The sequence below is a fragment of the Aotus nancymaae genome, unplaced genomic scaffold (assembly GCF_030222135.1).
Source record: "Aotus nancymaae isolate 86718 unplaced genomic scaffold, 86718_ANA_hifiasm-v0.15.2.pri h1tg000014l, whole genome shotgun sequence".
NCBI lineage: Eukaryota > Metazoa > Chordata > Mammalia > Primates > Aotidae > Aotus > Aotus nancymaae.
In genome coordinates this window covers 100,610,811-100,625,897 of record NW_026988425.1, presented here as the reverse complement: position 1 = coordinate 100,625,897, position 15,087 = coordinate 100,610,811, and the positions used below count along the sequence as shown (strand labels likewise).

General features: G+C 31.8%; 1 protein-coding gene across 1 annotated transcript in view; it reads left to right on the top strand.

The window, feature by feature from the left end:
- Positions 1-15,087, top strand: part of FBXL17 (F-box and leucine rich repeat protein 17) — a 545,836-nt gene that overhangs the window by 31,897 nt on the left and 498,852 nt on the right. Inside the window, exon 4 of the mRNA XM_012459737.3 lies at positions 1,461-1,592. Coding sequence (XP_012315160.3) covers positions 1,461-1,592 — 132 coding nt within the window. The remainder of the gene's footprint in view (positions 1-1,460; positions 1,593-15,087) is intronic.

Here is a 15,087-nt window from a genome sequence, read left to right as displayed (position 1 = left end):
TTGGATTAACTGGAACTTAGTAGTATATGAGGCCACAGTCATGGTTTCTTGTATTTGCCCATTTAAAATGAACTTTTTTATAGTGCATAATCCTGATCAGCTTTTTCATTCAAATATTTATTTATTTATTTATTTGAGACAGAGTCTTGCTCTGTTGCCAGGGGCCAGGCTAGAGTGCAGTGGCGTGATCTCAGCTCATTGCAACCTCCACCTCCTGGGTTCAAGCAATTCTCCTGCTTCAGCCTCCCGAGTAGCTAGTACCACAGGTGCGGGTGCCACCACGCCCAGCTAATTTTTCATTTAACGAATATTTATTAAGTGTCAACTAAGTGTAAGATACTCGGCACCAGAGATACCTTATTTAACAAAATAGAGATACCTTATTTAACAAAATAAACAAACCACTATCTTCATGAAGTTTACATTTCTGTAGGAATATTTAATTGGTTGTAGTGCAGCCTATATTAGAATAATGTAGTTTATATCTGTTACCACCCCTGGAAAAGTAACTAAATTCCCACATGTTTCCGATGTCATTATTTTACTTGAAACAACTTGGAAGTTTTTAAAAATTATTATTACAAAACTAATGTTTATTGCAAAAATTAGAGAAGATTCATAGTCAGAAGGAAATAAAAACTCATGTACTTGTCAGGATTAACCACTGTGAACACCTTGGTATGTATTTTAGTCTCTTTTCTGTACACAAATACATATGTATGCATTTAAATATGCATAATTTCTTTATAAAATTTGATTATACTATAAAAGTTATATACATTTTTGTCAAATGTTTGTTCCAATTTTAATGTTTATATAATATTCAGTTTTATGAATACGCCATAATTTATTCAAGTGTAATTTTTTTTTTCCTGATTATTAAGACTAAAAAGAGGCTGGGTTCAGTGGCTCACACCAGTAATACCAGCACTTTGGGAGGCTGAGGTGGTAGGACTGCTTGAGCCCAGAAGTTCGAGATTAGTCTGGGCAGCATAGCAAGACCCTAGCTCTACAACAAAATTTAAAAAGTAGCCAGGTGTGGTGGCATGCACCTGTACTCTAGCTGCTCAGGAGGCTGAGGTGAGAGAATCTCTTTAGCCAGGAGGTTGAGGCTGCAGTGAGCCATGATTGAGCCACTGCACTGTAGCCTGGGTGACACAGTGAGACCTTGTCTCAAAAAAAAAAAAAAACTAGAGTAATAAATATATAATTTTGAACTGTTAAGTAATCTGTGTACCTTGGTGGGCATGTAGTATGAGTTAGTTGAAGCAGGGAGGAAGGTAAACATGTTGATATAGTACTGTTTTAAGTTATGGATTGCTTACATTCTATCGTATTTTAAAAGTAACAAATATTTAACTCTGACATGATTATTTTCAAAAAATATATATGACAATCTCACTGGAAATATATTGTCTTTGTTATGTTTTGAGCATTCAGCTAAATCTCTTTGTTTACAGCTGGGCTCAAAATGCAGAGAACTCAAAGATATTCATTTTGGCCAATGTTACAAGATCTCAGATGAAGGCATGATCGTCATAGCTAAGGGCTGTCTGAAATTACAGAGAATATACATGCAGGAAAACAAATTAGTAAGTACTTGTTTTCATCCTCATGTTGTTCATTTTGTTGCTTACCTTCAAATTCTTTCTATTATTTATAATTTTTTTTTTCTGCTTGTTTTCTTGTGGTGGTTCAAATACTACTTTGTCTAAAGCAAAAATTCTTTTAAAGTGATGATTTTATAACTTGATCTTTTAACTGAATAGATGGTGTTTGTATGTGCTACTTGCATGTTAAAAATCCCTCATTAGCATGTGCTAATTTGTCTTTTCGAATGTGGACAGTGAACTAATGCTGGTAAATTGGAAAAATCAAATTTATTTGCCAAACATAAGTCTATGGTTGTAGTTCTTTCCGTATCTCTAGGGATTATAATAATTCTAGACAATCAGAATTTTTTAATGTCCTGAAAAATGTACTCTTGTAAAATAGAGCCTTTTACTTAGTATGATAAAAAATGGGATTCAATAAATTAGAGCAGATAATATGGGCAATTACATAGATTTTATATTTTAAGCACATACATGGGTAACTCAGACACATTTAATGTATAATACTTAAACGTCTTTTAATCTTTTTTATTGAGAAGTAATTCACATAAAATAAATTTCCCCTCTTTAAAGTATACAACACATCGGTTTTTAGTATATTTACCGTGTTGTGCGGTTATTACAAGTGTCTAATTTTTGAATATTTTCATTGCCCCTAAAAAAATCCTGTGCCCATTAGCTACCACTCCCCATTTTACCTTTCTCCTAGTCCCTGGCAACTGCTAATCTATATTCTATCTCTATGGGGTTTTCCTATTCTAGATATTTTGTATAAATGGAATCACATGATACATGGTCTTTTATTTCTGGTGTCTCACTTAGCATGATGTTTTCAAAGTTCATTTGTGTTTACCATGTATCAGAGCTTTATTAATGTTTATGTCTCAATAATATTCCAAAGCATTTACATTTTTTATTTGATAGGTACATCATATCAATTAAAAGAAAAAGTTGTCATTAGGAGGCACCAGTAGGAGTTCTCAAAATTGAAAAATAGCATACATACAGTCATGGGCTGCGTAACAGTGTTTTGGTTAACAGTGGATAGCATATACAATAGTGGTCCTGTAAGATTATTATATAGTGTATTTTTGCCTCTTCTATGTTTAGATACAGAAATACTTAACATTGTGTTACAGTTGCCTATGGTATTCAATACAGTGACATGCTGTTCAGCTTTGCAGCTTAGGCTCAGTAAAAACTATACCGTATAGCTCAGGGCTTTAGTAGGCTGTTTGGTCTAGGTTTGTGTAAGTACATTCTTTTTTTTTTTTTTTTTTCGTTGAAGAAAGAAAAAAAAGAATGAAGAAGAGGAAGAAAAAGGAAAAGAAAGAGAGCGAGAGAATGGGAGTATTGCTTTCTTGCCCAGGCTAGAATGCAGTTTAGTAATGGGTATTGAAAACCTCTTTTATACCAATAATTATACTTAATGATGTAGACAGGAAGGAATAAGGGAAGAAAATAACAAACAAGCAGCCAACCAATATTTCATTTAAACCTATGAAATGCTATGTGATTACTGAGGAGTGATTTACTTCCAATTATGTAGTCACTTTTGGAATAGGTGTGAGGTGGTAATGTATGTTTTGTGTATTTGAAGTGGAGAGTTCTATAAATGTTTATTAAGTTTACTTGTTCCGGGTCTGAGTTCAAGTCCTAGATGTCCTTGTTAATTTTCTGTCTCGTTGATCTATAGAATCGTTAGGTCTTCTTGTTACATTGATCCTTTTGCCATTATGTAATGTCCTTCTTTGCCTCTTTTGATCTTTGTTGCTTTAAAGTCTACTTTATCAGAGGCGAGAATTGCATCTCCTGCTTTTTGTTTATTTATTTATTTTTACTCTCTGTTTGGTTGGTAAATCTTCCTCCTTCTCTTTGTTTTGAGTCTTTGTGTGTCGTTGCATGTGAGGTAAGTACATTCTATGATGTTCATACAACTACAGAATTACCTAATGACACATTTCTCATAATATTTTCCTGTCATTAAGCAATGCATGTCTGTATTTGAAAACGTTGTCAGAGTAGTCCTGAACGTATAGTATACCACAAAGAAGACTTGCTTTTTTAATTGTACTTCAAAAATAAAGAGATCTTTTTATTGACCCTTGGAATTTATAACATTTAATAAATATTACATAATAGTCATTCTTGAGACAGTAAGATTTGGTAAAGAGAGTTAGGTCTTCTGTGTTAGAGAGACTGAATTTTTGAATATTGATATCTACTCACTTGCATTGTGACCCTGGGAAAGTTACTTGAGTTCTTTATACCTCATTTGTAAATGAGGTTATTGATATCTGTCTATTTGCTGGTTATAGTTTTGAGAAATAAATGACATGGTATCTTTAAATTGTCTGGTGCAAACTATGACTTACAGGAGACATGTAAAATATAGTAGTTTTTATGGCATCACAGCTGTATTTGTTATCTAACTTTTGGGTTTCACTTTACATCCAAGATAAATTAAGGGATGGTGATCTCAATTTAGAAGTTTTCTATTCCTCAAGAAATAGGATATTTGCTAACTTGTATTTTTCTTGTTGAGTAAGCATAGAGAAATAGTTTTATTGGCACATGAAACAATTTTTAGCCAGTGGTTTCCCAAAGAAAGCAACTTGTTTTGTTTTGAAGGTTCTTGTTATGTTCACATTAGTTTTTTTCTAATATTTTGGTACATTGAAAAGATGTTATATACTTAAATGCTAAGGGAATCAGTTTTGTATTTAGTTTTTTTGATTAAACTTTTTTATTTCATTGGAAATTTGAGGTAATTTTGCTAAGTCTTAAAGGCTAATTCACTACAGTTTTTCCCATTTAAGTTTCTTAGAAAAAGAAATGTAGAATCATTTGAACTATTTATTGGATAATTGAGATATTGATAACTAACCTCCCATAGGAAGTTTATATTTTTTAAATTTATGAAACAAGGAGAAATATTTAAATACTTGCAAAGCTACAATTTTAAGTAGTTAGGATGTTTTTATTTTGACATGTATTCTTATTAATGTAACAGCAAATATTTGAAATTAGCAACTAATACAGATATGTACAGAGAACATGTCAGAAAGAATGCCGTAAGAATGTCACCTATGCTTTGACAAATACTTATCATTAGCCAAATTATTTTGCTAATTCTCTTAATAAACTGAATCTTCTCAAAAAGTGTTAGAGCTTAATTGCATAGTCTAAAAATAATCATAGCATAGTTTTAGTATAAACTTTGCTGACTAAAATATGAAGTTGTTTTGGTAGTATTTGAGTATACATACATCTTTTCATATTATATCTTGGCCTTTAGATGGCAGCATTGTCTTTGTATATTTCTGTGGCTTAGTTTTTATGTCCTTGATGTAACTATAAGGATGTAATGCTTCTACAAGTTTCTGCTCATGTTATGGTTTATTTTACACTTTTGTCCTTTATATGACCTTAATGGGAACATTTCTTCTTAAGTAATTCACAATATTAGTTGTGTCTAGAATGCTACAGGATGAAGTTACCATATTATGCAAAGTGGTAAGATAGTAGAACATTCTTATTTGTGGCAGTGGTTTAAGTAAGATAAACTTTAGAATAGGGGAAGGATTTCAGTGTTTATGAGGGAGAAGTTTTATTCATGTGGAAAGTGAGGACAATGATTTGCCTTAAATGAGTTATAGTGAAGCAGAGGACTTAGATATAGAATTTTCCCAAAAGAGAATGAGTTTCTGTTTTAGTTATTTTTGAGTGAGACAAATGTGATGTACCTTCATAGGTAAAGTTTGTATTTGCTATAAAACTCTTGTGTTGACTGTACAAATAGATTTGAGGAGTACAGCTTCAGTGAGGGTCTAGCATATTGTTTGTATCTGTCTCTTCTAGAGGTAGGTTTTATATCACTTCTGTATAGTGCATGCGACAAAGCTATTTTTAAGTCATATTTAGTTTGAGCATATAGTTATTAATGATCTAGAAACCTCAGTTAAGTATATTTCCTCTGCTTCTGACTTTCCCTGCACCAAATTCTACTTCTCTACTTTTTGGACAGAGAAGTTTTTTGGGTGGCTTTTTATTCCATTGTAAAACAATGAGGTCGGATAGATTATCTGTCATTTGTTCTGTAGGCTGATGTTTTAAAGTACTGGAATTTTATTTCAAAAATGACTTCTGTGCTATGTGTCTAGTGTCAGCATTTTTGATGTAGATCTATACATGTTATGTGTGTATTTGGTCTATTTTTACATTTTCTACTCTGAAGAATTGGGCTGTAAACTATTATAGATTACTCAATTGTCAGTAGAATAATAATGTACTATAAATAGATTTCAGAAGGTTATAGGGAAATTATGAAATTTCCTCATTGAAAGTTGATTTCCTGAAAGTTAATTCTGACTGTTTACTTTTTCAGTTTCTTAGTTGATATTTTACTAGTTTTATAATTTTGTGACTTCTCTTAGAGTCCTTTGGTTGCTGCAGTAACAATATTCTTTTAAATTTAATTATCCTTTGGAGGCTTACATGAATGATATAGGATCAAATTCACCTCTCCAGGCTTTTTTTTCCCTCTCCAGGCTGAAAGCATTTTAAGTGGAAATGGAGGCAAAGACCATTTTTGAGTTGCACTGAATTCATTTAAAACCTTGATCTTGCTGTTTCTTACTCAGGTGACTTGCTTTAGTTATCTTAAATTTTTACAGGGAAGGAAAGATCTTTGTTTTCCTTCCTTGCAGAAAGGATACAATGCTACTTCATACATGTTCTTATGAGGATCAAACTAAATGAGATTAAGAGGTAAAGCACCAAATAGGTTTTGTGGCCCCAAAACACAAGAAGGCTTTAATAAAGGTTTTTATCCTCTCCTGTCAGGAGAGGATATTGAAGCTTATTATTTGCTTTCTGTAGTTTACTAAACTGAATTGAGCTGTATCAATGCCTAGTATCACCTAGTCTGATTTCACCGGTTAGCTACTGACAATTTAATGTTTTATTTATTATTTATTTTTATTTTTTGTTCTTTGCTGTGATTTGAGGCTGTTGTAGCAGTTAACTGAAAAGATTGGTAGCCATGTTGATAACTAGAGTAGTATATAAGATAAACATTTGTGTCAGAGTTTAAATAGCAGTAGTTAATTCAGCATATGTGAAACCTTCCATTTCCTGACTCTCTTAGTGTTCACCATAGAGTTAATATATTAATGGATTTAAATATAAGAGTTAATAAGGAGATTGTTTGTCCCCGTCCCTACTATACTCTTGATGTCTTATTTCTCAAATACTCCCTGTGAAGCGAGTTTAATTGTAATACCAGACATAAATAATTTACATTTTGAAGGATTTTGTAGAAAAGGGCTAAGTACTCACTTTAGTCTCCAAAATCATCAAGCGTATACACTTGCCTTCAGTGTTCTTTCCCCTCTTAATGTATGGAACATTTACTTAAACCCAGAATGGTAGTTTCCAGTGAACAGTGATATTTGAATATAGCGTTCTAACGGAGTTGACCTAAAGATACTGAACCTCATCTTATTGTTGTATACGATTGTCTTTGTCCATTTGGGTTACTGTACCAAAATACCATAAACTGGATAACTTATAAACAACATGTCACAGATCTGGAGGCTGACAAGTCCAAGATTAAGGCACTGGCAGGTTTGGTGTCTGGTTTATAGACATCTTCTCCCTGTGTCCTCACATGGTGGAAAGGCAAACAAGCTCCCTGGGGCCTGTTTTATAAAGGCACTAATTCCATTTATTAGGGCTCTGTCCTCATGATTTAATCACTCCCCAAAGATCCCACCTCCTAATAACATCATCTTGGAGGTTAGGATTTCAACATAGGGATTTTAGGGGTGCACAATCCTTTAGACCATAGCAACTACATTTCAGAATTTTGCTGTCATTTGTTGGTAATGGAAAATATTTAATACAAGTTATCTTTTATTGAGCATTTTTAATATACCAGGTACTATGCTGTTTTATATAATTAATCTTCATAACTACCACATGAGGTAGCTATTTTTATCCCATTTTACCAGTGAGATAATTGAGGCATAAATAAGTTAACAACAGATAGATATCAAAGTCAAGATTCTAATCCAGATCTGTTAAGATTCTCAAACCTTTCATTTCCAGCTCTTTGGATTCCATGGATACATTACCTATAATGCTAATCCACACACCTTTGAACAAAGTAACAGCTTCTGAAAGACATTATCTGCCTTTAAAACACTTATGGACCAGTGCTGTGAGACATTAAAGGAAGAAGTTAATTACTAGCAGGAGTAGAAAATCATTTTTTAGAATGATAATTGATTTCAGGAGAAGCTGAAAGTACCAGCGGAAGTGTATTCAAAACTTTTTTCTAGGAAAATACATTATAAAAGTGGAAAGCTAGTATTTAGTGTTGATCTTAATCGTATATGAATATGAATATAATTAATAATAGAATTGCAGTATTTTATACAAAGCTCTGTATTGCAAACATAGTATTTTATGTTTTTGTGACATTTGGATTCAGAAGCTATACCATTTAATTTTTGTCCAGAAGATTTAGTGGAAATTTTAATGAATTCATGAACTGATAGCTGTGTACTCTGTTCCTTAACACTTGTTTCAGATGTTCATTCAGTTCAGTTAACATTTGAACAGTTACTGTGTGCCAGGCACTGTGAGAGGTGTTGAAGCATTAAACAAGAGTTATACTGCCAAAGAGAAGAGATTCTGGTCTCATGATAGTGCTATAGAAACAACAATTACAAAAATAGTTATTCTTATGTGAGGGATAAGGGAGGAATCTGAAAATCCTATAAATAGTAGGTGACATTTGAACTGGGTTTTGAATTATATATAGTGATGTGATGATTATGCAAGGGACATATTTTGGGATAAGGTAATTGCAGTAATGGGAAAGAGCATTAACAAAGATAAGGCATCAGAAAAATATGGGGAATGTTTAGTAAGTGGTGAGTGTTATAGTGCCACTAGGTTGGTAGGCTGGGTGGTAAGGAAGTGTTCATATTTGGGTCTGGAAAAGAAGGAAGGGACCAGATTATTAATTTTTTTCAGTGTCATGCTGTGGAATTTGAAAGTCTCTAGGTAATAATAATTATAGCATGGGATTTTAGCAAATGTGAAGTGTGATCAGATTTTAATGTCTTGTTTTATTTTTCTATTTTAAGAAATTAAGAAAAATGTAGAATATAGAAAGGAGTAATAACAGCTGTATGCCCATCACCCAGAAATTGACAGTTAACATTTTATTAAATTTGCTGCTGCTTCTTGATTAATAAAGCAAATAAACTTCAAGTCTCTGTAGTCATACACTTATACTGTTGTCCCATTATTCCCTTGCAGAGCAACTGCTGTGGTGATCTAAAATGCTTTAAAAAATATTTTAATATGTATGTGGATAACCATGATGTGGTATTTATTTAGTTTGTGGTCACATGTAATTTATATCTGGTGTCATATGGTTAAATATCTGGTCTCACAAAGTATATATATGAGTCTACAATTTGCATTTTTGCTTTTATTTTTGAGATCTAGCTGCAGTGAATATGATGCATTCTTTTTCGTTGTTAGTATTCTGTTATGTGTATAAACCTCCTGGTTATTCATTCCCTATTGAAGGACACTTAGATTGCTTCCACTGGTTTACTATCAGAGACAGTGTTGCAATAAAATTATTGTACAGATCTCTTGTGCTCATCTTGAAGAGTTTCTCTCGGGCATATACCTAGAAGTATATATAATATGGTGCTAAGATATATACATTTTCAGATTTTTTAGATCATGTCAAATCACTCTCTACTGGTAATTGAAATCATGTTTTAAAGATGTATCTGGCTGATGGAGTGTCAACTCTTTTGAGGTCCAGGAGTATGCACTCATCTTTTTATCCTTCCCTCCTAGTGTTGGAATATAATAGACATTCAATAAATACTGGTTTAGTGACGGATGGGTTACTACTGAATTGAGCATGCTTTAAAAAATGTATCACTTAAAATATTTTGGTGACATATTTTATGAAATAAAAGATTAAAATAAAGTTTAAAGATAAAGAATCAAATGTTTTTTCACTTTTCAAGTAAGTAAATTGTTTTGATCTAGTTAGCACATTAATGGTGCTATTCTTTGTGTATCAAATTTATCCAGCCAAAGTCACTAATGTACTCAAAGGGTTTTATTTTTTGGGATAATTGTCTTTAATAACATTCAATTCTGGTCAATAGAATATAATTCTTGTCAGAATTATGTTGACTTGCATATTTTTACGTTAATAAAATCAGTTTTATTTTGTTAAAGTAGTATTTGAAAGATCCAGTTTAATTTGAAACAAGTTTTGTTTTTTTTTTTTAAGTAGAGACAGAGTCTCACTGTATTGCCCAGGCTGGTCTTGAACTCCTAGGCTCAGGCGATTCTCCTGCCTTGGCCTCCCAAAGTGGTGGGATTGTAGGCATCAGCCACCATGCTTGCCCTAAAACAAGTTTTTGATGGTATAATTTCAATCTGAAGAATAAACCTATTTTTACTCATTTTAAATTATTTGCTAGATCTTAACCTCTTACTCTCTTTTTAGTCTATTGGTGTCTTTCTCTTAAGGCTGTTGTTGTTGTTTTTAATCAGATATCTTGCTAGGAACATAAGTGAATTGTATTCTGCCATTTGAAGGCACAAAAAGCAATAAAGAATGAATGTGTATTTTTTCTTTCCCTGTGTGCCAGTGTCGTATAGAGGATAGACAGTGACTTTGGATGATATCCAAATAATTTTTTTTTGAATGCATTATTTTTTACCCAGCAGATTTACCTGCTTAATTATATTAGGTTTAGTAATATTAAAATTAGTTCACAAACTCTGGGGACTCATCAACTGATGATAGGAGATGACCAAATGCAAACAGGATCTCAGGAGGAAGCTAGCTTAGTATTAAAAACTCTGATAAAGATATCCCAGCGTGAATAATGCAGAATTTGTTATGGTTTAAAATACAGAACTCCACATAGTATTTAAGTATTCTTTAAAAATATGTGTATTTTTGGATCAAATTCAAAAGTGCTTCTTTTGGGTTTAAAATTTATAATTGGTAGATTATTCCTAGTGTTATAATTCTTTTACTGGTGCTTTCCCCCCCACCTATATAGTCTGTATTTTAAGCCCTGTTTTTTTTTAATAAAAATCTAATTTTTATTTGCTTTCTTTTTTGACTACCTGTTAAAATCAGAGATTTGAAGCAAAACAAATTATCACTAAGATACAAGCATGAAAATGCAGTCTTGGGCTTTGTGCTCAAGTGTTGGCAATAGGAGATAGTGGGTTGAGTAAAGAGTTGAGTTGTTAGGCTTAGCAAACAGAAATTTTATAAGATTAGATGGCAGTGGCATGCTAGGAGTACATTAAGCCTATCATTTATGAGCATATGTTCCTGAACTACCTTTCTAGCCTGTCAGTCAACAAGTGAGTTATATTATTTGAATCTAGGAATAAGTTTTGGCCTATGTTTTTATCCACAGTAATGAGGTTCTACAGTTTTAGGATATCCAAGAGTTAATCCCAATTATTTCAGTGATTAGGCTTAAAGGAAGGAGAATTGGAGAATCAGCTTTTTTTTTAATATATGTTTTTTATTGCATTTTAGGTGCTGGGGTGGGTACATGTAAAGAACATGCAGGATTGTTGCATAGGTACATACATGGCAATGTGGTTTGCTGCCTCCATAAATATAGTTTACAAACTGTAGTTAAATCTGGCTTCCAGGTAGTAGGATGCAGTTTTTCCATCATTTTATTGTAGTCATTATCACAAAGATACATTATCGTGAATGTTCTGTGCCACTTGGGCCTTTGTCAGGCAACCCTGTCTTCAGGCAAAATATACACAGGCGATGTTCCTGTCTAAACCTGTGTGCTAAATACTGTTTCTATTAGTGCTGCAGATTTTGTTTACTCATATTAGGTAGGTTGTCTTCTGCTCTCTTTCTTGAAATTATTTTCAAAGATTTGAACATAAAGTTACCTGATAGACAGTAGAAAGATGAGTAGTCATATGAGTTTTGGGTAGTTTTTTTTTTTTTTTTACTAGATTGTCTAGATTTTAATAGCCAAGAAGTGTAAAAGCCAGATAAGTCCATATAGTTCTGATACTTACTTTTTTTTCCAATCCTTCTTGTGTTGCATCTTAATTTGTGTAGCCATATCTAGGTTGCAGAATATATCAGTATAGTAATTTTCTTTAGTGCTGCCGTATTTCATTATTTTTCTTTCTAAAGTATGGTGGTAGAAGTACTCAAGTTACTTCAGGAGAGTTTGGGGATAAAAACTTTGTAGTGTCTGTTACCAGATCTTCATTGGTTATTTTTTAAGTGGAGCATAAAATCTAGATGGTTATCATTCACTTTAAGAAGACATATAAATAAATATATTGAGACTCTGTAATACAAAAAAAAGTAATTGTAAATCTGAGTCCTTATTTTCTTTTTTACTGAATAGCTTTGAGACTATAAAGAAGGCATATATTTATATTCATTAGTGTTTAAATGTCCAAGCGAATACTTAGAGGTTATAAAATTGTTTGCATCATATCCTGCTAGCTTTTCATTTTAACTCCTCTGAGAACATGATAAAATTTCCATATCTTTTTACTAGGTTAATATTTGAGTATTTGAAGATAATTTTGTAGTTTGCTACTTCATTTTAAGTTGTTGTGGGACATAATTTTATTCATACACACACACATATACCCTTATTCCATTAATATATTGATAAATCTGTCATATATAATTATAGGCAGTTTCATTATGTAGTATGCATTCTATAGTTTATATTTGTTTTAAGCTTTTTTTGGTGAAGAATTTAATGGATAAAATTATGAAAGGATAAAGAAACATTGTATGTATTCCTCTGAATTCGCTCGTGAACTAAGATGTTTCCAAAGGTTGACTTTTATTGATCATATCGACAATCCAGGAGTGTTCTTTCCAAAATACTGTTTTTATCATTTCAGAAATCTGTAGTCGCTCATTTCAAAGATTGCTTCAGTTACTAGTCTCTGTCTCATCACTATCCGTACTTGTCCATTTATCATTCACTTCTTCTTCTTATGTTTTTTCCAAAATGTGTTCATTACTACTGTCAAACTTAGCTCAATATTATTTTTTCTCAAATATTCTTTGAGAATGACCCCACATTTTTTACTTTCCTGTATTCTGTCAGCTTCCAGTATTTAGTTGGTTCTTATTAATACATTGATAATTTGTTGTAGGGTTGAGAGTTTTAGTTTAGTAATGTTTCCCCATGTAACTCCTTAGAATGGGAATGAGATTGTTTGCATACTGGTTAAAGAAATCTATGTATTCTTCAGTGTTTTGATTAAATGGATAGTTGTTAGAATTTCTTAAGAATAAATTTTTTTCAATGTATGAATTGTAAATTTTCTGAAATGGACTGCCAATGAAGATGAGCCATTTATACACTTAAGTTCTTTTGGTTTAGTTCTGGAAAGATTCTCTTTGAGATAAGGAAGGAGTTTCTTTTCAAGTCACATTTTAAATGAGACACATATCAGTAACTTTAAACATGAATGTTTATACTTTAATATGTACACAAAAGTATATGTTTTAGGATATAAAATTCAATTTTTATTAACTGAATGGGTGAAATATACTTTATTCTATAGCAGTATCAAGTGATTCTTCATTAGCATTCATATGAGAAGAATGGCAATGATAGTTTGAAGAAGTAAAATCCCAAATAAGTGTGGTTTTTTTTAAGAATTAGATAGATTTTAGGATGTGATTTTTTAAAAGTGAAAGTTGAAACTTACGGCTTTAAACATTTTTATTACAAATTACCTATTATATATTTTCATTTACATGGTTTACATCTCATTGAGGATATTTGGTTTGTTTCAGTATTTCCCCCAGTGCATTTTCATCCTTCTGTTTTCAGGCAACCCTACCAAAAATCTCTCAGGACTGCTATGAAGTGTGATCTCTTTTCTTTTGTCATATTTTAATTACCTGATTCTTGAAAAGATGAAAGTTAGCTAGTTGCTTCTGTGGTTGAGTTTGTTCAGAAGAGCTTGACTTTATTGTTGCAATTAGAAAGAGGTAGATATAATATATAATATTTGATATATATTTGCTCCATGGTACCAATAAAATTCATCAGGAAGATCTGGCATTAAATTTAGTTCAGAACACTGGCATTGCATACCATGCAGAAATTACACTGGCAAGTTTTTTTTTTTTTAAATACTTTCTGAAATGGACTGCCGATGAAGTTTTTTTAAAAAAAGACTTAATTTGATAAATTCTTGCCATATATTTTAGTATTTTTTCTTTAATATGTTCTAACAATTTTGTAGAATCGAAAATGAGAAAAGAATGCCCAAAAATAAGCTTAGATATTTTGTTACAATAATGCAGTTTGTTTTTTTAATTTTCTTAAAGGATTAAGTGACATTTGGACGACTTGAGAGGGAAAAAAACTGGACAAGTATTGGTTCTGCCAAACTGTATTGTTTATCCTTGGATTAAATTGTTGTGTTTTTTCCCCCTTCTAGAAGTAATATATTTTTCTAGTATACCCTTATGAGTTTCTGCTGTAAAGTTAGTCCAAGTATATAAGAATAATCTTTTTTTATATATTAAAATCTATTTAAAACAATTACATTTTTCTAATATACTTTATATTATGATGTTTTTAGATTACAGTCAAGAACAAGTTTGTTTTTTTTTTAGAATAATATAATTACGCTGATTGCTGATCAGTACAAGAATAGAAGGTATTTCACATCTGGTCTTCAATAGGGGTAAATCATTTTCAGTCTAGTGTGTGCTTTTGCCTAGTGTCACAGGTTAATTCTTCAGACATGGGTACATTCCCCTTTTCTGTTAAGGCTTTACCTTTGTCAGCTGTTGTAGAAACGAACTTCCAGTTATTATCATCAACTTGTAATCACCTTAATGCTTACCATCTATGTTTGAGCTTCTGTATTTGTATATATCTAAGGTCATTTGTTTTTATGCATTATAATTCTATATTTTCATTAAATTGGCATGTAACTTATAATCATGCAGTTTCCTCTTCTGGTCCTACTTTGCAAAATTTAAAAAAAGCTCTATTTGTTTTTTTTTAAGATGGTGTTTTAACCTTAAAAATAATACTAGCCTCTAAGCCTGCTTTTTTGGCAAATCTCTTTATTGCATGCCTGATAATGAGCCATATATCACTGTATGTGTGTTGGGGGGGCTTGGGGAGTGCAAATATTTATATTCAAGAATTCATAAAATGTTTTAATGATAGTGAAAAATTATGAATAAAATGGTATCAAAATGATATTTGATCTGATTTTTCTAATTTCTAACATTTAAAAACTATTATTATTCAATACCTTAAGAAAAAGGTTGTACATATTCACCACATTATTTAACAAGACTAGTGGAATTTATTTTCAATTTTACCTTATTCTCACACCAGTGTTGTAGAATTTGTAA